Source organism: Mizuhopecten yessoensis, unplaced genomic scaffold, assembly GCF_002113885.1.
Source record: "Mizuhopecten yessoensis strain PY_sf001 unplaced genomic scaffold, ASM211388v2 scaffold4599, whole genome shotgun sequence".
NCBI lineage: Eukaryota > Metazoa > Mollusca > Bivalvia > Pectinida > Pectinidae > Mizuhopecten > Mizuhopecten yessoensis.
The window spans coordinates 1,042,392-1,068,020 of record NW_018405627.1 but is presented as its reverse complement, the minus strand read 5'-3'; the positions used below and the strand labels follow the sequence as shown (position 1 = coordinate 1,068,020).

Sequence of the window (25,629 nt, the reverse complement as noted above, 5' to 3'; positions counted from 1 at the left end):
ACCACTAGATTTGTATTATTTCTACTTTTGGAGTAACATTTACACATACAATGCAGTAAATGTTTATCTAAAATAGTTTGTTTCATTGAGTAATCAACATTTTTAAAACTAATTTCTTTTTGCAAATTTGTTATGCGATTAACACATGAATTCGTCATCTGTATATGATACACAATAAACGTACATAGTTTAGCCATATTCTGATTTTTTCACTTTGAGTTCATTGAATATTTCTGAGTGCGCGCGAATTTATGAATACATTGATCTATTACAAATAAATAATACACTTAAGTCTAAGATCGCTGAAATAAGCACTTTTACAATGTATCACCAAAGGAGAAACTGATGATATAACTAACACCTTCTGTGTTTTCGCTGTGGTTGAATCTTTCTTGACTTTCAGAAAAACAACAAAAACGCTCAAATAGAATGATGGTCCGTAGTTTTATTTTAAACAAAACAGTTCTAAAATAACTGTTGATCAGTTGAATGTAAATAGTTCCATACATGTAATCCATGTTTGGTTAGCATTACTGTAGCTGGTTAACTTTTCATATTTGACTGCTTATTTTCTTCATATTTTTAGAAATACAGTTTTTCCTAAATGAATTTTACAGCCCATGGAGACCTTAAACGAACATTAGTATATATATTTTTCTAAAGAAACAATCGCACATGCATTCTTACATTCTGTCGCATACATTGTATTATATTTTGATCTTCGTTTGCATAGAGTATATCTTTCTGCGTAGATATTCAGAAACAAGTAAAGATATGATGTCACTTTTTCCTATAAATGCGTAGACATGCCAAATCAAACAAAAGAACATTGTATGCATGTTACTGTTCCACACCAACTGCGTGACGTCGACGATTTTGCAATACAGTAGATCTTTCTATTAAAGGTTAGGTCTACGGAGTTTGTTAAAATAAACATTGCAATGGAATAGGAATTCCCTTTATCATATAAAATTGACCAAAACAGTCTGCGTAGATATTTCGAAAAAATGATGGAAATTTACTGCGACAAACAGTACTTCCTCCGTTTAAGTTTCTTTGGAAACATTAAATTGAAAATTGATTAAGTTTAAATGTTTCAAACTATTCTCTTTGTTGGCTGTTTTCCCTGTGTCACGTCCTCTATGTCTCTCGCTCACTCCTTCTGTTCTCCGTTATTATCACCCACTACGTTTTCTTTCGCTCTCTCAATGCTGTCTCTCCCTCTCTGTTTCCCTCTTTCGAGTCTCATTATCAAAATATGTTACTGACAAAATCTGCGCAATACTAATATGCGTAGTTATGTAAATAAATATAGACCTATCGGCAGTTTGCGTACAATAAGATAATTATATATTAGTATAATATGTCTCTTCCATTTAATATCACAGTTGTTCAGCATCCAATACACAGAACACAACTTTCAGGCATCCAAAATCCCACAGATACTATTGTTTTTCTCAAACGAAGTCACAAAAGTTCTTGCCAAATATTCACCATTTCAATAAAATCAAATGTCCTTTTTTGGAGTTGTCGTTGGCGCATGTATGGTTTCATCCTCTTGATGATAACTTCTTATGTTTGAAGAAATATCAATCATTAAAAAGCATTAATGGGTTTTTTGTTGTTTTCTTTCCTTGCTCATGTTCCTCATGGTCAGTCATGTCCAATAAAAGAGATCATCACAGTCTTCACTCTCATCACGGTAATCATATGTAAGTAGGTCACACCTCTCTTGCTGTTATCGCTTTAATCTTGTCCTGGAATCACAGAAAAGCAAGCAATTAGATTCAGAATAATAACAATCTGAACAATTCATAAGTATCTTTATCAACAAAATGGTTTACATGTATTAGACAAATGTTCACCTCGTTGAAGTTAACGAGTATTTAAACTAAAAGCTGAAATCATATGCATTGCGATAAAATAGATTGTCCAAATAGAAATAATGAGATTAATAAACAAACATAAAACACACAGGCAAAATAAAAACATTAACAATATTTCGACAATTTTCATGAACCGCGTGTTTTGAGCTTATCATGATCTTAGTTCTAGCTACTTTTGCATGAAGAATGATTTTCAACACAAATCGTATTATGTCAAAATGTTCTGGTATGCAATTCAATCTGCAAATGAAATAAATGCCATGGAATTTAATTAAAATTAAAAATATTCAGTTGAATTTGAGAAAATAAAACAGATAAAGAGGTACAATTTAATACAGAAAAAAGGATATTTATCAACCTTTTGCATCCTTCAAGTAATCACATTGAACGACATATTAAAATTCAGCCAATTAACACAAGAGCTATTGTTGAAACTAATATTTTATATAAATATACAGACTGTAACTGGCAGATATGTTGATAATACTGTAATAAATATATACAACACTGTATGCAATAGAGTAACAACCTACGGCATCGTAAACACACTGTACGTAACTTGATTTTCGTGAATATTTTTATGCTTCGAATGACTTTGTCGTGAGAATATAAATTTGCCAATATGGATTTTTTTTATTTTGAATATCAGTTTTCGTTTAGATATATAGAACTTTTGTACCCTCCACATTAAGCAATTCTAGAAGTCAAATAATATTTAGATACATTTGGAGTGGCCTAATGCATGCCTAAGAGATGTGCTGCCAAACACTATCGAGTGAAGCTTTCTTTTGGGAGTCAAAACACAACCCCATATGAGGGTAAATTAAAAAAAAAATTGTAATTATCAAAATTCACAATCGGCTCAACTCGTAAATTCACGCATGAGAAAGTATCTCACGAAATGTAAGTGATTCACAGTATGTTTAAGCAGGTGGTATTGATCTTATCAAGGATAACGTTTCTCACAAAAAAAAGACATATGAAACATGTATGTGCATTAGTTATTTCACACCACTTCATGCACGAAACACTGTTAGTACATAAATACTCACAACAGGTATGTATAAACGAAACCCTGTTTGTAGTTATATGACTTTTTTCATTGTACATCCAAAAGAAAGTGTCATGTGTGGTGACGCCATAGCAAGATTGAGGCAAGACCACCACACAAGCATAATTACAACATAATACAAAATACCAAACACATTTGTTAGAATGGTTCACAAAATAGTAAATGTTAGCAGACAGGAGTACGCACCTAAACAGTTGAAATATTTTACACAAAAAAAGGTTTTCAGTTGTTCATTAACTCATCAATTTTCAAACTACCGTTTTTCTCTGTAGTTTTGTATACTCAGCAATTGTTCAATGGATAATCAGAAATATTAAGTTTAATTGTAAAAAAAAAAAAAAAAAAAAAAAAAAAAAAAAAATGAGAAAAAGTATTGTGACAAATATTATACAACGTCAAAAAGTACAATGGGCGAAATGACGTTTTCAATATATTCAACTGATAATAGAAACAAACTGAGTGGAGGCTCACATATATATAAGCCCAATCCCCTTCCCGGACGGTACAATGACAAAGTGATTTCTATAAATCCCTACTAGGAAGAAATATAATGATAATCAAATGTAACGTTAGTACAATGCCAAGCAAGGGTACCCCGATGATCGTTTCATATAAGAAAAAAAACCTTGTAAATGAACAATCCTTTCAAAACAAGTGGGTATCAAAAATGAACAATATCACAGAGATTGTCCTTAACTGAAAAAGATTCCTTATCCGCAGTCACAACGTAACATGCAACAAGTATATGGATAGAAACTTGAATACAAAGATCGAGTTAAGGTGAGATTCATTCATCGAGAAAGGAAGATTATAGAAAACAACACAAGAGGGGAAAACATTCGTCGAGTGGAAATACTTTTTTATACAATCACCTATGTATGTCTTACCATTTACCTATCCAATTACACTTATCAGATACTATTTTCTGTTTAGCAGTAAGTTTTCAAAAGTTTCCGGTAATAAAATCTAGCAATGCCGAGCTGAATTTTATGTATGCCTTTAAACTGTGATAAAAACAACGAAACACCGTCATGATATATATATATATACATGTGGTCTATAAATACAGGTGTCAAGTCAGAATGTTTTATTTGATTTTTCTAGTTGTTTTATGTACCGACGAATACTAGATACTAGTGCAGTTTGAAAAAAAGTGCAGTTTGAAGAAATATAAATATATATATTGAATACATTTATAAAAACAATTGTATATATAAAATAAACTCTGTGGCCGTATATATAATTGAATTTAAGTGATATTAGGCACGTAGCTCCGAAAATCATGAAATACAAATCAGCACTTTATATCAATGTGATAAACCGCATGTACCATCCCAGTTAAAGCAATACGAGGGTATGACTGTATAGTTCAATTCTTTGGTGGCACTTATATAGGGACCAACCTATAGATCCAAGCAGAGTAAATGGTATTATATATGTCTTTTTGTAGTAACACACGCAGGAGAAACTGGCAAGAGGCATGCACTGATACACACGAGAAACTTTAGTTAAAGTTGGCGTGCAACAAGTTCATAATTGTGTAAAACCTTTAATTTGTTGAGGCTCGTCTTCTACTACCTCCTCTTTAGTGGCTGTGTCCGCGGGCGCTGGTGACGCGGCTAATGTGTGGGAGATAATTTACACGTGAGATACACAGCATTTATATTTTAACACCACACGTTTATAGTTGTCATTCGTTATTAAGCCTAAATCCAAACTTTTTAACAAAACTTCACATATGTAATCTACACAAATAATGCTAGCTGCAAAGAAGAATTTTTCTTATTGCTTGTAAATAATATACTATAAATACTTTGTGGAAGTAGAGGTAGTATACATAGAACATGCCAAAAGGTTAAGGTAATAATGTAAAATATTTATAGGAAAATATATGAACAAATAGACAAAAACGTATTTTGAGCTATTGAAAATCTTAACATATACCAAAAGGCAGAGAAGGCCTGTATTGCTCTATTTCTTTTAAAAATGTATATTGTGGAAAACAAAACACTGCTTACAACAACCCACAAAAGGAAAAACATTACATAAATGTTAAAATAATATTGAAAAGAAAACAAAAGAGAAATTAATTCGTGAAAACAAACGCTGAAATCGAAAATGTGATAACGACAAAAGAATGTCAACAGTGTGAATTAGAAAACAGAAAAAAACCCAATACAGGTTATTTTAATAGAACTTTGCACACAGGATCATCCGATTCCTTGTCCCCGTCAATAGCCACCGACTGGTAGACTTGCAATAGTCATAATATCATACCAATATAATATTGGTTGCATGGTGGATCCTTTTTATTTGAACAACGTATTTTCGAAAGAACGGTTGAAAACAGGTATCTTTACTAAACGATACATTGTTCGTATGTTTAACAGCAGTCAACCTCTCAGTCGTGCAATTTATTATATGATCATCAAAAACACGTCCCAAAATGATTGAAAATCGGTACAGATAGAAACACTTTACATGGTAATATATAGTCGCTAAAGTTAACGTCCAGATACATCAGACTAGTGTTTAGTAGTATGAACTCGTGTTATGAAATAATTGATGATTTGAAATTTACTCTTCAAAAGTACATAAATGCGTTGATATTGTGACTATTGCAAGATATGAAATGGTTGAGAGTTAATATAAAGACATGCAATTAATGATATCAAGGTTCCACCTTTTTGTTCACTTTTTTCCTCTTCAGCATGTGTCGTTTCGTCCGGAATTTCCGCTGTTTCATCTTTATCTAAAAGTAGCAGTAAAAAGCGTGAAGCAAACACTATCTAAAATAAAACTAAAGACTCAACAATGACCTATGCTGTACGTAAACGCTTTGCACGTCCGCATTATATATTAAAGATAAAACTGAGGAAATACTGTGGATCGTGATTTGTTTACAAGGAGAAATGACATCTGATACGGTATCACATTAAAAATTGTTTGATAGAATACGATAACTGTAATTTAATTGTGATTTCCTATACGTTATAACCACCTGGTATGTTTAATGTTACCCTGTCATGCCATATGTCCAAATGAAACTCGGAATCTACGGATTACTACTTTAACTTAATACATTCAATAGAAATTGACAAAAAAAAACATTATGGAAATAATGAGTATTTAAATATAAATTAACACGTTCACATTGAAAAAAGAAATCAAGTGACTATATACAAGTAAATAATAAACAATAAAGACTGTGATATATTTTATCAACTGCTTTTGAAATCATGTCACAATTAAGAGTATATTGTATAGCGCTATACATCATGGCACAAATACTGAATGTCGAAATTGTATATAAACAATTCGTTGAAAACGAAATATTACAGCAAATGCAATGTTCGGTACGTTCACTTTTTTGCGATTTCCACAATAATCAACAGGTTTTCGCAAATCCTACCTCTATGTAATATTTAAATAGTTTGATGAAAACACAAATAATAAAAATTACATCCGAAACCAAAATCTCTAAGAAAAGTAACAAGTAACAACGTCTGCAATAATTTCTGAAAGAGAGTGACTATTTTTCTATGTAGTCATAAACAGAGAAATATTTCGATAAACAATTTAGATAGTTTCTTGAAGTGATGTACTAGAACAACGCAAGTAAAATGAAAGACGTTATCAGAAAACTGAATGAATATTTTGTTTATCGCAAAAAGTGAGACACCAATTTTAGCGGATTAAACTATTGGTATCTAATTACAGGAGTCACATATTTTAACATATCACAATAACTACATATAATCACAATGCCAACTCCGTTAATTATTACACATACAACACTGAGACAATAATCATGGATCATACAACACACTGCAAAATAAACAATCTAAACGTTTAATATCATAACGCGTTATAATCATTCATCAGCAAACAATTAACATGCATCTCATTGACAATCTGTTAATAATGGAATCACCATGACAACACAACAAACGATAAACGTTGGACAGTTAGCTTTACAGACCCAGTAGCATGTGACTGGACTGTAATGGATCTGTTAGGAACAAGCTCAATCTGTAAGCAACTCGCATTGCTCAAAGTTTCAACGCTGGAAGGTCTTCATAATGATTAAACAAAAAAACTATTGTTCAATCGATTAACCTTTTTTGTAATCCTAGTTTCTGAATGGCGAAATCACGTGATGTATATTATCGTGGCTAGATGGATACTATAGATATCCAACGGATGATCAGCTGTCGTGTAACTTCAGCTAACCAGAGCCTTTTTCAGAGGTCATACATCATTTGAGAGGTCATACATCAAAGTATATAACATTGAAACACAGCTTTGGATGGGGAGGAGTATAGCAATAATACTTTGATATGGTTTTCAGAATAAAGCTTGTACAGTGTACATTAATAGTCTTCTGAATATAAAGAAGTACATGTCTCGTTCTCATACATAGTAAGCCATCATATCTATGTGTATCACTTCAAAGCAGCATTGGTTGAAGTACACGTAGGTATGAAAGAGCATGTATCATTGAAGTATTAATGCATCGTTGAAGTATTAATTATAACAAACCAAACTATTATGCAATCATTCAGAAAGAGAGTTATTTATCAACCACAGAGCAAACGACTAAGAACCTTCTGTGGTCGCCGCGAATGCTCCTACGGATCCTTTTGCCGACCCTCTCGCCGACCCGGGGGCAGAGCCTCCAGCGGCAGGCGAGGCTCGTTGCTGAGCACTACCTGGCGCCGACCTTCCACCTGCCGACCCCTTAGCAGATCCTTTCATTGACCCTTTAGCAGAGCCCTCTTTGAAAGAGACCTCTCGTGATTGTTTTGTAGGAGAGTACGTATGTCGGCGTGATGATTGCGACATTTTAGAAGGGGATGGCTGGGCGGATCGCTTTGTCGGCGAGCCGGCGAGAGATCGCTTTGTCGGCGAATGAAGAGGTGATCGCTTATACGGAGATGATGCCTCAACTGAGCGTCTGCCCGAACCCTCTGAACGTCGGGTCGGCGAGGACGGGGCTTTGTCGATAATCTCCTCTTTGACACCTGTAAATTGTTTGTTTAAAATCTGATTTACAACGAAAACCAACGCTACCTGAGGGAAGCAATATCTCAGTTCCTGATGCCATATTACTTTTAAAAGTATTGTAACATGTACATACAAGGTAATGGAAAGTTCAACAGTTTAACGAATATTTACTGTATGATTTATGTATCGCATAACAACATTTGCATTATGATACATATTGAACAGCAAAATGCTGAAATAAAGCCTCTATAGTCTTAACCTATCAACTGTACATTAGTAGATGCGCACAGCATCAGTTAAGAAAAGCTATTTCAGATTTACTGTCAACATTAGCTCTTTTTATGTAAAGTAATAACAACGTGGTTTTCTATGACAGAGGTGTAATATTATTATCAAAGCTCACAATTTATATGATTTTTGTTGTGAGGTTGAGAAAAAGTTTAATATGCAATAAACTAGTTTTGTGTTTGCATTCAATAATCATAAGATGTACTAAATAAGTAACTAACAGTCTTATCCTACAGGAACAGTGTTAGTATAGTAATGTGCCAATGACAATAGCCTTTGTCTGGCAGCTCAGATACTACGCTTACCTCCTTTGATTATTAGTATCTGAACATAAACATGCATATGAACAAGCATACGCTACACAGTCGGAGCACAGCATATGGAAACGTGCATAATATGTATAACTCCTACTACAGACGTATCATGTCATAAATGCACATTTACACGAATATACCAGGTACGAACAAATGTACAACAAAACTGTAGACAAAAACTGATAAAAATAACTTTATTTATAGTATAATCGCAACATATCAACAAAGCGGAAGGATATACGTGTTTTAACATCGTTATATACATATCAACATTCTACGATACTATTATTATCGACCACTGAAACATAAACGAACAAACGTCAACAAAACAATTTTACCAAACGACACCTGGGTTATAATTACTTTGGGGATTAAGTAATGTCACGATGCACGGTATATGGACTGTATACATGAATACTGCATGCGGTATGACAGTTATACAGCTGTCAGCACTCACCATCCCGAGCCAGCTGTGATTTACCAGGCGCTGTTGTGTTTGAGGCAGGCACAGTTTGATCTGGTGATACTGACTTCTCTTTTATTTTAACTGGCGGAGTGGCATTTTCTGTAGTCTGTGATCCTCTTGATTCCTCTTTTGATATTTTCTTCCTCTGGGTTGGTTTAATCACTGGGGATGTTGTCGAACGTTTGGATCCAGTACTCGATTTTTTATCTCGGGAGTTTTTTGGTACTGATTCCTTGGCGTAGTTTTTCTCTGGTGAAGAGATATCAGACCCTATTGATTCGTTGCTTTTCTGTTTTAATCGCGACACATTTGTTTTTGTTTTCTGTATCTGCGGTCCTGAAACATTTGCAGTTGTCTTCTTACTATGCAGGTTGGCTGTTGCAGGAATACTGTAAGGAGATATATCTGATTTTCTTCTCGGATCTTTAGAAATGCTCTGCTGCCTTTTGACACTCTCGGCACTTCTTTGTTTTTGTGGCACTCTTCCTTTAGAAGATATCTCTCTCTTTCGTATTCCACCCTTTGGAATGTCGGATCTCACGTATGTTTTAATTTTAGATTTACTTTCTGCATTTCTTTGATCTTCATCAACATCGTCTCGCGGATATTTCCTTTCGCTTTTAGTCGATGTTCCGACTTGTGTTTTCGTTGTAGGTAATGCCTGATCAGTTCTTGTTTTCTCTGCCGTTGTACCTTTCTTAACTGTTACCGCACTCTTTGGTCTACCATTTCCTCTTGTTCTCTGTGTATCTTCCAAAGATTTTTGTTTTACCACTTTTTCTCGTGGTCTCGCACCACCTGCAAATCCTGAGCTTTTCGGTCGTGTTTGCAGATTTCCTGTTGTTTTTTTACTTATATTCGCTTTTGAAACTTTGTCGTCTGCTTTAGATCCATTTGATACATCGCTAAACTTTGGATCGTCAACAATCTGTCGGTGTCGAATATTCCCAGACTTGGGAGCAGACGCATGGGAATCCTTAGAACCGGGTCGACTTCCAGTGGTATCATTGATGTATTTGAATAACAATTCATCGGATCGTCTGTTATGACGATATTCAGATTCGTCTTTTAACTGATTCTGGTTGTCAGTCTCATTGTTGCCGCAACGATCTGTAGTGGCATTGTCGGTAATGCCCTCATATTCTTTTGATGACGTTGCTTTTCTGTCATTATCACTGTCATCGACGTTTGTTTCTTGATCAGCCTTTCCGCTTTCCTGTGTCACATCACTTGTCAGGATAGCAGTTGTGCCATTATTCTCAGAACATGTAGCCTGATCTTTAGTTTTGTAAAAGATGTTTTCCTCGTTGACTATTTTCGCTTTCCCGACTCGTTTGCCTTCTTCGTTTTCAATTAAGTCTTCTTCATTTTCGTAACACTTCTCAGCTGCACTTTCCTTTTTGTCTATTGTCTCTTTTGGTACAGAAGGAATTTCATGTTGTTTTTCCTGATCGTCATTTCCACCATTTACATCAGTTTGAGCAGTCGATGAAATTCGGGACTCGTCAAATGCCGTCTCGCCGGTACTGATTTTCTTTTTAGCCGAGTTGTCCAAAGAATTACTATTACACGTGTCAGCTTCTATTTCGTTACTTTTTGAGTACCCATTGCCAATCTTATTGCTGTCGATTTGCTGTTCTGTTTCCGAGTGCCCATTTCGACTTACAGGCGGAAGTTCTGGTCCTATATCATTAATGCCACAATTAAGTTGTTTTTCGTTTGTGTATATATTTGCGTGATCGACAGCTGCTGTTTAAGCAGAATTGCAGGATGAATTAATGTGAAAAAGAAAACTATATATAACATGTGCGGAGTGTAAACGCTTTCTACGATTTTCTAAACTTCGATACCATCGTTAACCACTTGTAAATAGTTCATTCGAGGGCAAGTATATATTTCCATGTACATATTTCTGAAATTATGACTAAAAGATGAAAGCGCCCGAAACACAAGCATTTTGAACTTTGTTTTAAATAAATACAGCGAGATGGCCTTCCACAATCCTTATCAGCTGTTCCGCAAGATGCTAAATATCAAAACATCTATCATATCATGATGGTCCTTACATAATATTTAACCCTTCCACCCCTTTGTTACTTTAGCAGACTCTACCATGCATTGATCTCGACGAGTCAATTATGGTCTACAGTGGCATGGTGAAAGGGTTAACATAATACTCAAGTTGCTATCTCAATATTAGCTAATCACGTGTCCTGAAAATCGAGAAATAAATCACATAACAACTAACTGTACAGATGCATTAATAATTCCGTCGAAAAAATACAAACACTTGTTGACAATCTACAGAAATATAACGAATTACCATACAGGTATGATTTTCAATCAGCATATGGGACGGATATGAAAATGAATAAAACGTGTCCAAAATTTATGCAAAAAAAGATAAACAAAGTCAATAAACAATTACATCTATAGTATACTAACTACAGCAAGGTATCGCTAGTGTTATCATATTAATATTTTAGAAGATATTTAAATTTATTAATGAAATAGAACTCAAAAAGACATCTAAGAACAGGTATTCATTGAGAATTGAAAATATGAATTATTAACTTAATTAAAGAAATGTATCAAAAGACAGTCATCTCATCTATACTTTCAAAGTTATTTTTAAGCAAGATAATTTGAAATCAGTGTTGTTAAAATATATTAATATGTTACAATATTTGATAAAATGGTATAGAATTATAGACTAGCTAGCTTTTTTTTCTTCAATATATTTACTACACTTGCACTTTATAACCCCACCAGGTTCAAAATGCATTCATATTCGGTGTGAATGTGATGGACCACATGTTGACGTCAGCATTTTTATGACGTCATAATTTGAGGTACAACCACTAACCCGTACTCAAGATGGCTGTTACATTTACTAAACATTTTATACCAAACACTAACTCTTGAAAAGCTTTCAGTTGGCATTCATATTTACTTTGAATGACATCTGAATGGTGTTCTATGCTTGATTTTGTTGTTGTTTCTTTTTTTTTAAGTCACATTACAATACATATTGCAACTACATTCGGAACTGACCAATTCGAATGTGCTTTCAGCAGAACAGAAGTATTAAGAAATATCAATTTAACAAATAGATATGAACAGTGTTGCATGCAAAATATCTGCCGTATAATGTGAATGTACTATGTAGAAAATGAACATTTAAACAGTGTGCATGAGTTCAAATGTGAGAAAAAATCTCCATTTTGTATGCTGTGGTTCTGTTTGTGACACAATTTTCTTGTATATCTATGCCTATCAATAACAATTTTTTGTACGGGAGACTGTGACAGAATGCATTAAATACAACATCAATTATATAATGATATCGACCGACATCTAATAAGCTGTTGTTGTTTTTATCATCTTTTCTTTTATTGTTTTATTGATTTTATAGATTAACAAGGTAAAAATCCCATCTGCTGAAAGCAGGTGGTCCATAAATTTGTTTCGCTATTTTTTTTGTCCATTTAAGTCTTAAGAGTTAAATATAATCACAGATCCTGTTTCACAAACCTCGTTAAATCTCCCATTACAATTTAATATCACAACTATAAACCACTCTGTTCCATTTTACCATCAAACGCAAATTAAAGAAAGACACAGATGAAAATGTGATGTTACAGCTCTGACCTTAATGTGAAATGTATAAATACGTTTGTGATTAGGAACATTGACATTAGTAAAACGAAACCGAAAAGAATACACCAGCTTATTAAACGTACATATTTGACATGTCATGGAATGACAAAATTTAGAATCTGAAATATTCAGGTTGATCACAATAAAACCCTTTCGTCAATTGAACTGATAAAGATAATAAAAAAAAAATGATATGTGAATCAGGTAACATGTGTTCCAATTCAAGACTAGACAAATATGTTATATTGTAAATCAGTTTTGTTTCATTGGATTTGTTGTCTTTGCTGGGAAGAGCAAATTGATAAAAAAACAATGTATAAAATGTTTACCTTTTTTCTATAACAAGTTTATATTTTATGCTAATGTTGTGGGTTTTTTTGCAATTTATTCACTTCGCATATTCAAATCTTGAATCAGTCATTTACATCACTCGTGCCAATAAATACTTTACGAAAACTTAATTCACTTTCGGTTGGTATTCTGTTTTCTAGTTTGTTTTAATATTCGTTTATATGGTGTTTAAATCATAAATTTCTTAAATTAATTATTTCAGAAGTAGTGCTAGTAACGTCGACTTAATTTTCCTGTATGGTACAATACTTGTTATAATGACACCACAGGTGACTGTTTGAAGCCGAAAGTGGGTAACTGTAAGGTAAGAAACTAAACAAAACAAAATTCAGATGTTTTTTGTGAAGATGATTATCTGGAAACAAGATATTTTAGTGTTTGGTATCTTTAGAATAAGTCATGTTATGATACCCTACGCCTCAATTACTTTAAAACAAGTCATGTTATGATACTCTTCGCCTCAATTATTTTAAAACAAGTCATGTTATGATACCTTATGCCTCATTTACTTTAGAACAAGTCATGTTATGATGCTTTATGCCTCATTTACTTTAGAACAAGTCATGTTATGATGCTTTATGCCTCAGTATCGTTAGAAAAACTCATGTTATGATAGTTTAGGGCTTTATTTATTAAGAATAAGTCATGTTATAGTACTTGACTTTTGTTTATAAGCGGAAGAATAAGAATTGGTCATGAGAAAGGGTTATCTTAAGGTCGACAACATTGATTGCTTATCCATGGTATTTTCGTTAATCTACGATCAAGGAAAACGCAAACATGAAGAACATTTTAACAGTTTAGAAAATTGTAAAACAGATATATTGCTGGTAGCAATGTGTATCTATGTATTGTCTATATGCATTACATATTTACTTGCGTGGGCAAATAGTATATGCCATATACTTAATGTGCAGTCAATAAATATACATCCTCGATATCCAGGGGTTACGTTCACTTTCGCTCTCTACACCCCAGGGATATGTCATAGTAAAAGTGAAGGATCAGTGTGCGCCACCTTGTTGATGAGACAAGAAGACTAATTCGATTCTTTGAAATACATCATATACATCAACAGAATCTCGCGGTCACGTAACAGTAAAAATTGACAGTCTTTGAAGTCGGGGGTCGCTCCTTTGTAACTTAAAGGACTGGTATCAGCCTATATATCGATTGGTCATTTTTTTAAACCTGAGACCAATCTAACAGCTATCCCTGTGCCTTCAATTTTGCTATTACATATTCCAGTGGTGCAGAGAGCGAAAGTGAGTGTAACCTGGATATCAAGGATGATCATTATATTGCTCTGTGTTTAAATCATATAATATGCAAGCATTTTTTCATTTATCCTTCTTATTGTTGCATTTTCTATGATCAAGATTTAACAACAAAGTAAGCTAACAGTTTGTGTCATTCAAAACTATTAACTCCCGAGTTATTTGTGAATATTAAATTACATATACCTTTATCTTCCTCAAAATCATCTTCATAACCTAAAATTTACATACAGCACACAAATAGAAAAAATGTCAGAAAAACATCAATTTGTAATATTAAACATTGGCAACATTCACCAGAATTATATATTATAATTCGAACATAAAACAGTATTTGTCCCTCCTCATCATTTTCTGTTTATCACCCTGAATTGGGTAGAATTCAGCATAGGTTAAAACATTTTAAATAAATGTCTTATCAGTAAAGTTGAACGTTTCATCAAATATAGAAATTGCATCTAAAAAGAATTTGTGGGATGCACATAACTTAATTTTTTTTCTATATAAGCAACAAAAGAAAAGAAATAGTGAATGCACAAATACTGAAATTTGTCAAATTACAATTTTCTGATGCAATCTGCCCCATATCAAGACACAAATTTTAAAATAAAGGAACACAAATTTTAGATTATTTGCAAGAAATCCACACTTTCAGTATAACTTCTGCATAAAAAAATCTAACAAAGGGGCATAACTTTGTATATTACTTCACAGAATAAAAACAAGTTTTTAAGGTGATGGACTGAAAAGTACTACCCCCCAGTGCATCAAAAATCAACTTAAGTTACAATGAAATTTAAATCACATTTCATGTAAAGTCTTAAATACTACACTAAAATAAAATATAAGAAGAAATGTACATCACAGTAAGTTCAAACAAACTGTGTGATAAATGTGGTGGATACAAACAGTATTTAAAACAACTTTGAGAGAAAATCACACAACACTGCAAGTCCCTCAGTGGTTTGAAGGTAATATGAACCTCTCATTCTGAGAAGCTGTTAAGAGGACTTTAATTCGCTTTGTATCACTTATTGCTGTGGAATGAAGATATGAACCTAATACAGAATGTCCAAAGACCTATATCAATAAAACACTAACCTGCTTTGCTTGAAGCTCTGGATTTCCTTCCCTCATCCTCATCTTCACCGGCCCTGATTTTCTTTGCTGTAAAAGGAAACACACAATATTACACAATGATGCAAATTACGGATATGACAATTTTTCTGTTTGTTTTAACAGTTTTCTTTAACAGGTGGATAGACCCTACGACGAGCCTGTATATTCATTGTACATGTGTTCGCTCATCCTCAATACTCCAAGGCTTATGCTGACATAATCCCTCTTTGTCCCTAGAATTAGGTTAAAGCAAAATTGAAGGTAAGCAGCTAGCTATTTCTGAGTTCCCGCAGAAAAACCACCGTCCTATGACAAGTTACCTGACGACTGCCCACGTAGGCCTCGAACCTGTGACCCAGTGGTGGAGGGCTAGTGGTAGCAGACTGTCAGACACCTTAACCACTTGGCCACCGAGGCCCCACGCAACCAAGATACTCTTTTGATGTAAATCAAATGCGAGGAAGCACACACTGTGCCTTTGATCTTGTCATGATATATTCCAGGGGTGCAGACAGAAAATATGAGCGTAATCCATTATATATCGAGGATGGTGTTTGCTACATTAGCCTGGCTGTAGGACAGTTGAGGGCACCTCCCAGCCGTGTCCTTATAACAGATGCAGACACTACCTGTTTTACAAGGGAAACACATCAACTTGCTGATTCTGTCCCCTTAACAGGATGTTATATCCTGTGAAACATTGTGATGGCTGTTTATTTCCCTCCTTAATTGGTATATTTTTTAGGTGGGAGACTACTGGCTAGCTGATTCTTTCCCCAGGCAACCTTTTAGACGGAGAAAGAAATAACTACCGAATATGTGGGCTTATGTGGGCACTACCAGAAAAATGTGGGCACAATCAGGCTCTGTTTGTAGACGGAGTGTAGGAAATATCCAGCCCCGCCTTTAATTAGGAGAGCTGTACGTAGAAACTAACAGGCCCTATAATATTATGTGGATAGGGTATGGGCATATTCATGCCACGTATGTAGAGGGAATATGGGCACTTAACGTACCTGATGTCGACTGTAGAGAAGCTGTAAGCTCATCACTCCCTTTATCAAGGGGAAATAACTATCTGGCACTCCATGTATGGGAGTCTTTGGGATTCCAACTCCTGCTGATGTCCTCACATACATCATGATGCCAGGTTTAGTTCCACTTGATGACCATTTACATTAATTAAGGTCAGCTGGGGCATTAAATTCCCATACTTTAACTTTAAAACATAGCTCTGAGTTCTCATTTAAACTGAAACTGTGTATATATGCTGCTTCACATTTATTTTATCTTCAGACCTTTATTTCTCAGCTTTTCATGGTAAACAGTACCATATTTTGCAAAAGTTCTACGTTTTGAAAGTTTCACCTTCCTATAGGATCAATTGTTGAGAAGTAATGGAATGAAACAGATTATGGTGCAGTGTAATGTATTTTTAGCATACTGTATTTCTTACTGCATTTTTAAAATGCAAACACATGTTTGTGTCTTATGGTGATCTTTAACCCTTTCACCCCTATGTAACTTTATTAATCTCTTCCATGCCTTGATCTGGATGAGTCCATTATGGTCTACAGTGGTGAAAGGGTTAATAATAATAATAATAATTTGAGGTTCTTAAATACCGCTTTATCCCAACCTAGTTTGTAGGTCGTCTCAAAGCGGTTCACAAATTATTATCCATGGTTATAGGGCCTTTGCAACCAGCCAACATCTTTCTCAACTCTCTGGGGGAGCATACAGCCGGTGCTGCCATTTCAGCGCTTACAGCTAGCATTCTACAATTCTAGCACTGCCCAATTCAACCACGTACTCATTTACAGCTGGGTAGACTGAAACAAGCGGAGTAAAGTATCTTGCTCAAAGATACAAAACAGTGCCCTGCCGTGACTCGAACCCGCAACCCTTCTGTCACGAGCCCGGCGTCCTACCACTAGACTACCGTGCCTCCATCTTTACACTAATCCTGAGGAAGCAGATGTATGGTACAGTGTAATTAATCTTTAGCCTACTGTATTTATTACCGTGTGGGTGACTTCTGTTCACCATCATACTACATATTTACAAACACTGAATTAAGAAAAACATTTCACTCACAGTCTTTGCTCTGTGCTGATTTTCTTCCATCATCATCCTCTCCAGGTCTGTAATCAACCTTCTTGGCATCAACTTCATCGTCACCATCATCTTCCCCGGCCCTGTAACCCTTGGCTATCTTTTCCTTGACCTCCTCTAGTGCCTTATTTACAGCATTCAACGCAGCATCATCTTCTAATCGTTTAGCAAGTTCTAAGGCTTCCTCAAATGATGTCTGGGCTGATGAGTAATCTAACGATTTCACTACATAAAAAAATAAAAATATATATACTGTAAATGTCTTTTTATTTTGTGTAATATCTTTATCGACATAAGTCGAGAGAATAGCTTGCCTTATAATTAAATTATGCAGTGGCAAGTATTCCGACATATATAATTAGCAATATACATTTAGAGTCTGACGCCATAGTAATAAAATTTCAATAGTGAACCTTATAATCTTAATATTTTCAATTTAAATTCAATCATATACAGTATGAATTTTTACAAATATTTCGACATAAATAAATTAACAATACACATTTAGAGTCTGACGCCATAGTAATAAAATTTCAATAGTGAAGCTAGCATATAATCTTAATATTTTCAATTTAAATTCAGTCATATACAGTATGAATTTTTACAAATATTTCGAAAAATATTTTTTGGGAGGTTCTTATCATAGCATTTAACTGGCTATTGACCTAGTGTAAAACTACTACATGGTACACGAAAATGTATATATGTTGTGTAATTCTTACAGTATATCTACAGGATTACTATAGAATATTGTGTCGGAGATGGATATGATATATATCATACCCTTTAACACCAAGACACAAGATATCAGACGGAAACCTGCACCGCACACCCTCCATAACTTAGGACATCGTCATCCACATACTGTGGAAGTTGGCAACTATTTACTGTATACTGTGTAGGGGTCGACACTAACACTAGTCCTCTAGTCCTAGACTAGTAGATCTTAGCAAGGACTAGATAATCACCTAACCTAACTGGTCCTTTGGACTTGTGAAAAATATGAATATAACATAAGAATATTCCTTTTTTAAAATTGATAAAACTGCTTAAGATGAGATATATTGCATGATAATTTCCAACATTTCCCCCAAAACCTTTGCCATGTTTTTATGACAGTAGTTATTTCAAGTCCCCTACAGTCGATTACTGTTGATGTTTTGTGCTGTAGATCAAGATGTTTCCTTAAGGACATCTGCAACAAGTTACATTAACGAAGGACTAGTAAATAATCTATTCAACTAGTCCTGTGGACTACTATACAAAATTAGTTAGTGTTTAACCCTATAAATGTTGTGCCCAGTCAAATTTTTGCCCTATGACTGTAAAATCAATTTTTGCCCAATATTGAATTCACTCTTTATATTAAATAACTATAGCAAAGTTTGTTGTAATGATAAATTCACCCTCAAAATGAAGGGTGAAAAAGGTGATTATTTCCTAATATACAGTATGTATATATATATATGTTACTCTCAAAATCTAGCTAGCTAGCTAGGACACGGGACATCTTCAGCATCAGAGTTGGAAACTATATTTATCACATAACTGACCCATTTTACTGCCGGGATGTCATACGGCCATGTGTAAGAAAAACCTAAAAGTGCTGTGATTGGTCAAAATTGTGAACTTTATAAACTGCATTTCTTTCTGATAATTTTTTTTATGTTTTTGCTATTTAATGAATTTTAACTGTTTGTCATTTTTAGTTTCATTGCATTTAAAACTGTTCATTATTAAAACAAAAATTTGAACTACTTTTCACTGCAGGGATTGACAATACTATGAAGGGAGGAGTACTTTGGTGTTTACCTATATACTAAGAGGCAGCTGAAAAAACATATAAATGTGTTTTCAGTTTTTTTCTTCAAATTGTAAATGTTATGTGTTAAATATAATCTTACCATTTTTGTCAATGTCATTTTTAGATAAATTAAATCTTACATACTTGCCTATAGAAGGGTTGAAGATTAAAAACTACACCACATACCCTCGGACTGTGCCACCAGGACGTATAATCTTACCATTTTTGTCAATGTCATTTTTAGATAAAATAAATCTTACATTCTTGCCTATAGAAGGATTAAAGATTAAAAACTACACCCCATACCCTCAGACTGTGCCACCAGGACGCATAATCTTACCATTTTTGTCAATGTCATTTTTAGATAAATTAAATCTTACATTCTTGCCTATAGAAGGGTTAACGATTAAAAACTACACCACCTACCCTCAGACTGTGCCACCAGGACGCATAATCTTACCACTTTTGTCAATGTCATTTTTAGATAAAGTAAATCTTACATTCTTGCCTATAGAAGGGGTGAAGATTAAAAACTACACCACATACCCTCGAACTGTGCCACCAGGACGTATAATCTTACCATTTTTGTCAATGTCATTTTTAGATAAAATAATCTTACATTCTTGCCTATAGAAGGGTTAACGATTAAAAACTACACCACCTACACTCAGACTGTGCCACCAGGACGCATAATCCTACCATTTTTGTCAATGTCATTTTTAGATAAAATCAATCTACATTCTTGCCTATAGAAGGGGTGAAGATTAAAAACTACACCACATACCCTTGGACTGTGCCACCAGGACGCATAATCTTTCCACTTTTGTCAATGTCATTTTTAGATAAAGTAAATCTTACATTCTTGCCTATAGAAGGGGTAACGATTAAAAACTACACCACCTACCCTCAGACTGTGCCACCGGGACGCATAATCTTACCATTTTTGTCAATGTCATTTTTAGATAAAATCAATCTTACATTCTTGCCTATAGAAGGGTTAACGATTAAAAACTACACCACCTACCCTCAGACTGTGCCACCAGGGCGCATAATCTTACCACTTTTGTCAATGTCATTTTTGGATAAAATAAATCTTACATTCTTGCCTATAGAAGGGTCAACGATTAAAAACTACACCACCTACCCTCAGACTGTGCCACCAGGGCGCATAATCTTACCACTTTTGTCAATGTCATTCTTAGATAAAATAAATCTTACATTCTTGCCTAGAGAAGGGTTGAAGATTAAAAACTACACCACATACCCTCGGCTTGTGCCACCAGGACGGTAGCATGAAGCTGCCAACCGTCGTCATCAGCCTCCTTCGCTGCTGTTAGAGACTTCTCTCCGTACTCTTTAGCTTTATCAAACTGTTCATTCTCCAGATGACATCGTCCAATCTCATGGAACAGCCACGTTTTCTCTAGCGGAGATTTGCTGAGGGGCAATTTCTTCTCCCAGCTAATAAACGTAAAAAAACATCTCTCTGACATTAATGTTGGAAAATACTACATAAGTTGTCAACTTCATTTGATATATTTGGACACACAATAATTAATTAGATTGAGCAAGAGTACCACGGGGTGGAACAATATACGCCCATCAAATGCCATATAGTGTTATATACTTTCTTACATTGAAATAAGATCTCTCTGCATCATTCTAAGAGTGGTTAGCTGACATGCTATAAAAAATGTAGGAGAAAATCTCTGGACAAAAAATCAAATACTGAAATGAAAAAATGGTTGAATCAAAATTCTTTTGAGGGAGACACAACCTCATAATGATTATAATGTATACCAAGTTTCAAAGAGATCGGTTGAAAAATGTAGGAGGTGATTGCCGGACAAACAAGAGTTTATGCCGGACGGACGGACAACCCCATACCATAATATACTTCCGTCAAATTTGACGGGCGTATAAAAACCATGCAATTAATTCAAAGTCCAAATTATCTTTGTATTGATATGAAGCTCAACAAAAAGCTATTTCTATTTATAGGTGACCTTGATCTTGAGGTAAGGATAGATACAAGTCTCATACTGAACACAGACCAGGACGTTTTCAAAATTTATCCACGTTGGTTTCAATAATTTATATCTTTACATATTAATGCAGACCATCCTCGATATCCAGGGGTTCTGCTTACTTTTGCTCTCTACACCCCAGGAGTATGTCATAGCGAAATTGAAGGCTCAGTGTGCGCCACCTTGTGGATGAGACAAGAAGACTTGTCCGTTCCTTTGATGTACATCAAACGAATCTCGCGGTCACGTAACGGTACAAATTGACTGGCTTTGAGGTCGGGCGTCTCTCCTTTGTAATCTTCAAAGGACATGTATCAGCCTAGCGCTTGGTCTGGTTATTTTACCCGAGAGCAATCAAACAGCTATCTTTGTGCCATCAATTTTGCTATGACATATTCCAAGGGTGTAGAGAGCGAAAGTGAGCGTAACCCCTGGATATCGAGGATGAATGCAGACAGAATAATAGTTATATTTTTCAAAGTCATATTGACCTTTTGATAGCATTGACCTTTTGAACAACAATGACCTCCGAGTCACATTGACCTTTAACTTATTACATTCTTAGACAGAATAGCATCAAATGATTCTGGATTCTGAAGATGGACTTCTATATTTTACTTATAAATCAAATTTCAATAATTATGTATAATGCTTTATATAATATTGTAAATGCAAAAAAATATAAAATAAGGTTTATAATAAATGACCATTTTCAGTTCTCATTTTTGTCAGTACTTATTGTTTAAATGAAGAAATGAGATTGGTACCAAGGCCATATTCTACATTTCATGTTGTGCATGTTATGGAGTTATCTCCCTTTAACTACTGTACTTTCTTGATCTCATATTTTAGATCTATTTTGCTGTAATTAGTTATGATAAGACATTGGTTGAAAATGCTGAAATAATCACCTTTTGTGCTACAAAAAGACATACAGTCAATTATGATGGGAATTACATATACTTTCTGGGTTTTCTCTCTCTCTCTCTCTCTCTCTCTCTCTCTCTCTCTCTCTCTCTCTCTCTCTCTTATATTTGAACGCTGCGATCAAACTGACTATATATCTATAACTTATCATTTGTTAGATAAAATATTTCATAGACTTTTCAAGTTTTAACTGTTCTATGGTAAACAAAGTCATATGTGTAATTATTAGATATATTTAATTGTTTGAATAGATTGAAATTCTACTGGCCAGTCTCTAGAATTTACAATCAGACTTGATTTAACCTTAAAAATGGGGATTATTATGTTATATATATATTTAAAACAAAGTTAAAACAATTTAGTCCAATTTTATGGAACGGTTCAAATTAATCTTCGTTAATTAATTTCAATACAGATGATATAATACAGCTTTGAGAAATGTTGAACAATATCGTATTTTTAGTTTGAATTAACCCTTTCACCCCTATGTAACTTTAGTAGACTCTACCATGCATGGATATGGATGAGTCCATATGGTCTACAGAGGTGAAAGGGTTTAGAATGTCTATATACTCACACTTTTATGGCTTTCTCAAAGTCACCTCTCCTTGCATGAACTCGTCCAATGTTGTCGAGCGCTCGGGACTTAGCATCTTCTAGTCCACTGTAATATATATAACGAAGCTTGTGCACAAAACATGTGGCGCAATGCTCTAAACTCGAAAATGTTTGTCAAACTTTATTTACCAATCACAAAGGCAACTTTAGCCAGAGTTAAAGACTCTTAAGCAAAAAGAGGCCGTCCGGAAATCATCTTTATGTATATAATATATTCTATTTTTTGTCCCAATAAGTGCGGTTTGTTGATTAGTCACGCCCTTGTAATTTGCTTAACCTACAAAATGGTATCGCTCTGGTTGGACATTTTGAAAGATTGAAAACCCTACTGGCGGAATATAGCAGCTGTTGGTGATAATAAAGGTGGTTTTGGATAAATAAATAACCAAATTATGGATATATGTGAAGTATGTGTTGCGTCATAGTACAGTGTTAATTCTCCCCAGAATGTTTTGAAAGAAGCATGGTATTTCAATATTTCTGTTAAAGCAGCACTCTATGTAAAATCAAAGCAGCATGGTAACTTTAGATTTACTATGAATATATAGCAGAGATGATCTAGGATAGCAGCATGGCAACAAATTGTAGGAGCATGGTGCCATGCTGCAAAATCAGCCTGGGGAGAACACTGATAATAGATCAATATTGTCATCACCTCAAAACTCTCTGATACCAAACGGTGTCGGAGAATTCCAAGTTTTCAGATAGAAGTGTGCCCTGGCCTCATACCAGACATCTATCAGGGCAAGAGGACATTTTGGCTTGAGCAAATTCAAATGAATACATCGCCTTGTATAGAAATATAAGATTATGATCTTCACCGACGTGGTGGTGCAAGATTCCAGTTTTGTCTCCGTCAACTAATGCGATATCAAATTCAGAGATCACTTTATTCTCTTGTTAGCAAAACTACTGCAGGAGTGACAACAATGCGTACTTGCTCTCAGCTATATCCAAGTCCTGTTCATGGTTTTCAATTGCAGGTGTGTATTTGCTCATCTCCAGGTAGGCGTTTCCCATTTGGCTGTGAATGTTAGCGATAATCTCCCACTTATTGGCCAATTCCTCCTCGGGCTTATCTTTCACAGTTTTCATCAGTTTCTTTGCTATGTTCAGACTAGCTTCATAGCGACCATCAGCTTGTGCTACAAAAATATATAAAAAAACACCAAATATTTATATCATACAAACTCACAAAGTGTCAGTTTACACAGGTCGATCGTCAATACTGCATGGATTTACGAACAATTAAGCTCTCCGTGTCTCTGGCATTGTCCTCAATACTCCAGGGATTATGCTCACTTTCTTTCTATGCACACCTTAATGGAATATGTCATACCAAAAACAAAAGCTTAGTTTGCGCCACCTTGTAGATGAGATAAATGAAGACTAGTTTGATCATTTGATGTACATTCACCCCTGAAGACACATTTGAACTCTTCTAATTCAAAGATTGGAATGGTTCATAATGAAATTTCAGTGGTGAATAATCCCATGGTCACCAAACGGTAAAATTGAATGGCTTTAAATTTGGGTGTCGCTCCTCCGTAATATTCAAAGGACAGGTATCAACCTAATTAGCAATTGGTCAGGTGTTTTTTTTACCTATAAGACCAATCAAATAGCTAGCCATGTGCCTTCAATTTTGCTTATGATGACATATTCCAGGGGTGCAGAGGACGTAGCTGAGCGTAACACCTGGAGTATCAAGGATGACAATCAGATAGAACAATCAGCAAAATTAACATGCATCTTGAAATATTTTGATTGAGATGAACTACATACTGCCCACACAACTCCAACAACCCAGTTGGAGTATACAATGGTCTGTGGTGGGTGTTGCGGTATCTGTGCTGTAGCATTCAAGTGAGGTGGCACTATAAATGATACCGTTGGAAGCACGGTTCCACTACAAACAGAATACAATACATCTCCAGCACACACACAGGCATACACACATGGGGAGATATTAGCCAGGTGGCATAGGACTAGTAGTTAGCACCTGATAAGGCAGCTCCTGCGGATTCGTCAATATTGAATTGATTAATATATATGCTAATTGTATTGACTGTATAAAATTGTATATCTATGTACTGTAAAGCGCTTTAGAGTGGCTTATGTTAGCTAGATAGCTAGGGCGCTATATCAAATGTTGTATATTATTATTAATACACAACAGCATATTTTCACAAGAATTACATAACCGAAGCCCCAGACGGTAGGTTATACCTGATGATAAGTAGGCACTTCAAATTCTTTGTCATGCCTATTCAGAATTATAAATGTAGTCTATTCGGATATACAAACACTAACGTTTTGATGTCACATTTGCATCATATTGACCTAAAAATCATTGCCAAATTTCATCACAGTCAGAGAAGTCATACAGTATTTGCATTATGACATTATGTCTTTCATCAACTTTTATTCTCAATCAGAGAAATTAAACTTGAATTATGACGTCTTTCACCAAATTTTGTATCGGTCGGGAAAGTCATAGTTGCATTATGACATCAAAGTGTTTCATAAAAATGTATTCCCTTCAGTTAATCTTAGAACTTTGAATTACAAACCATAGACTATAAGTATATATCAAATATGGATTTCTCAAAGACCTACTGTAATTTGTATAGACCAGACCTTGCCATATATCTAGTGCTTCATTGATATAATGAAATTCAGGAAAAAAATGTATAAA

At 34.7% G+C, this 25,629-nt stretch overlaps 1 protein-coding gene across 5 annotated transcripts in view; it reads right to left on the bottom strand.

Annotated features, from left to right (window-relative positions):
- Positions 1 to 425: 425 nt before the first annotated feature.
- LOC110449378 (tetratricopeptide repeat protein 25-like) overlaps positions 426 to 25,629 on the bottom strand; it is a 41,206-nt gene continuing 16,002 nt past the window's right edge. For all 5 annotated transcript variants that reach the window (XM_021496227.1, XM_021496224.1, XM_021496225.1 and 2 more), the window contains 10 exons: positions 23,869 to 24,076; positions 22,891 to 22,977; positions 20,624 to 20,820; positions 17,538 to 17,780; positions 15,423 to 15,488; positions 14,508 to 14,537; positions 7,566 to 7,982; positions 5,642 to 5,710; positions 4,506 to 4,577; positions 426 to 1,757 (listed from right to left, as the gene is read on the bottom strand). In XM_021496227.1, the coding sequence (XP_021351902.1) occupies positions 1,747 to 1,757; positions 4,506 to 4,577; positions 5,642 to 5,710; positions 7,566 to 7,982; positions 14,508 to 14,537; positions 15,423 to 15,488; positions 17,538 to 17,780; positions 20,624 to 20,820; positions 22,891 to 22,977; positions 23,869 to 24,076 (1,400 nt within the window). In that variant the 3' untranslated portion in view covers positions 426 to 1,746. The remainder of the gene's footprint in view (positions 1,758 to 4,505; positions 4,578 to 5,641; positions 5,711 to 7,565; positions 7,983 to 14,507; positions 14,538 to 15,422; positions 15,489 to 17,537; positions 17,781 to 20,623; positions 20,821 to 22,890; positions 22,978 to 23,868; positions 24,077 to 25,629) is intronic.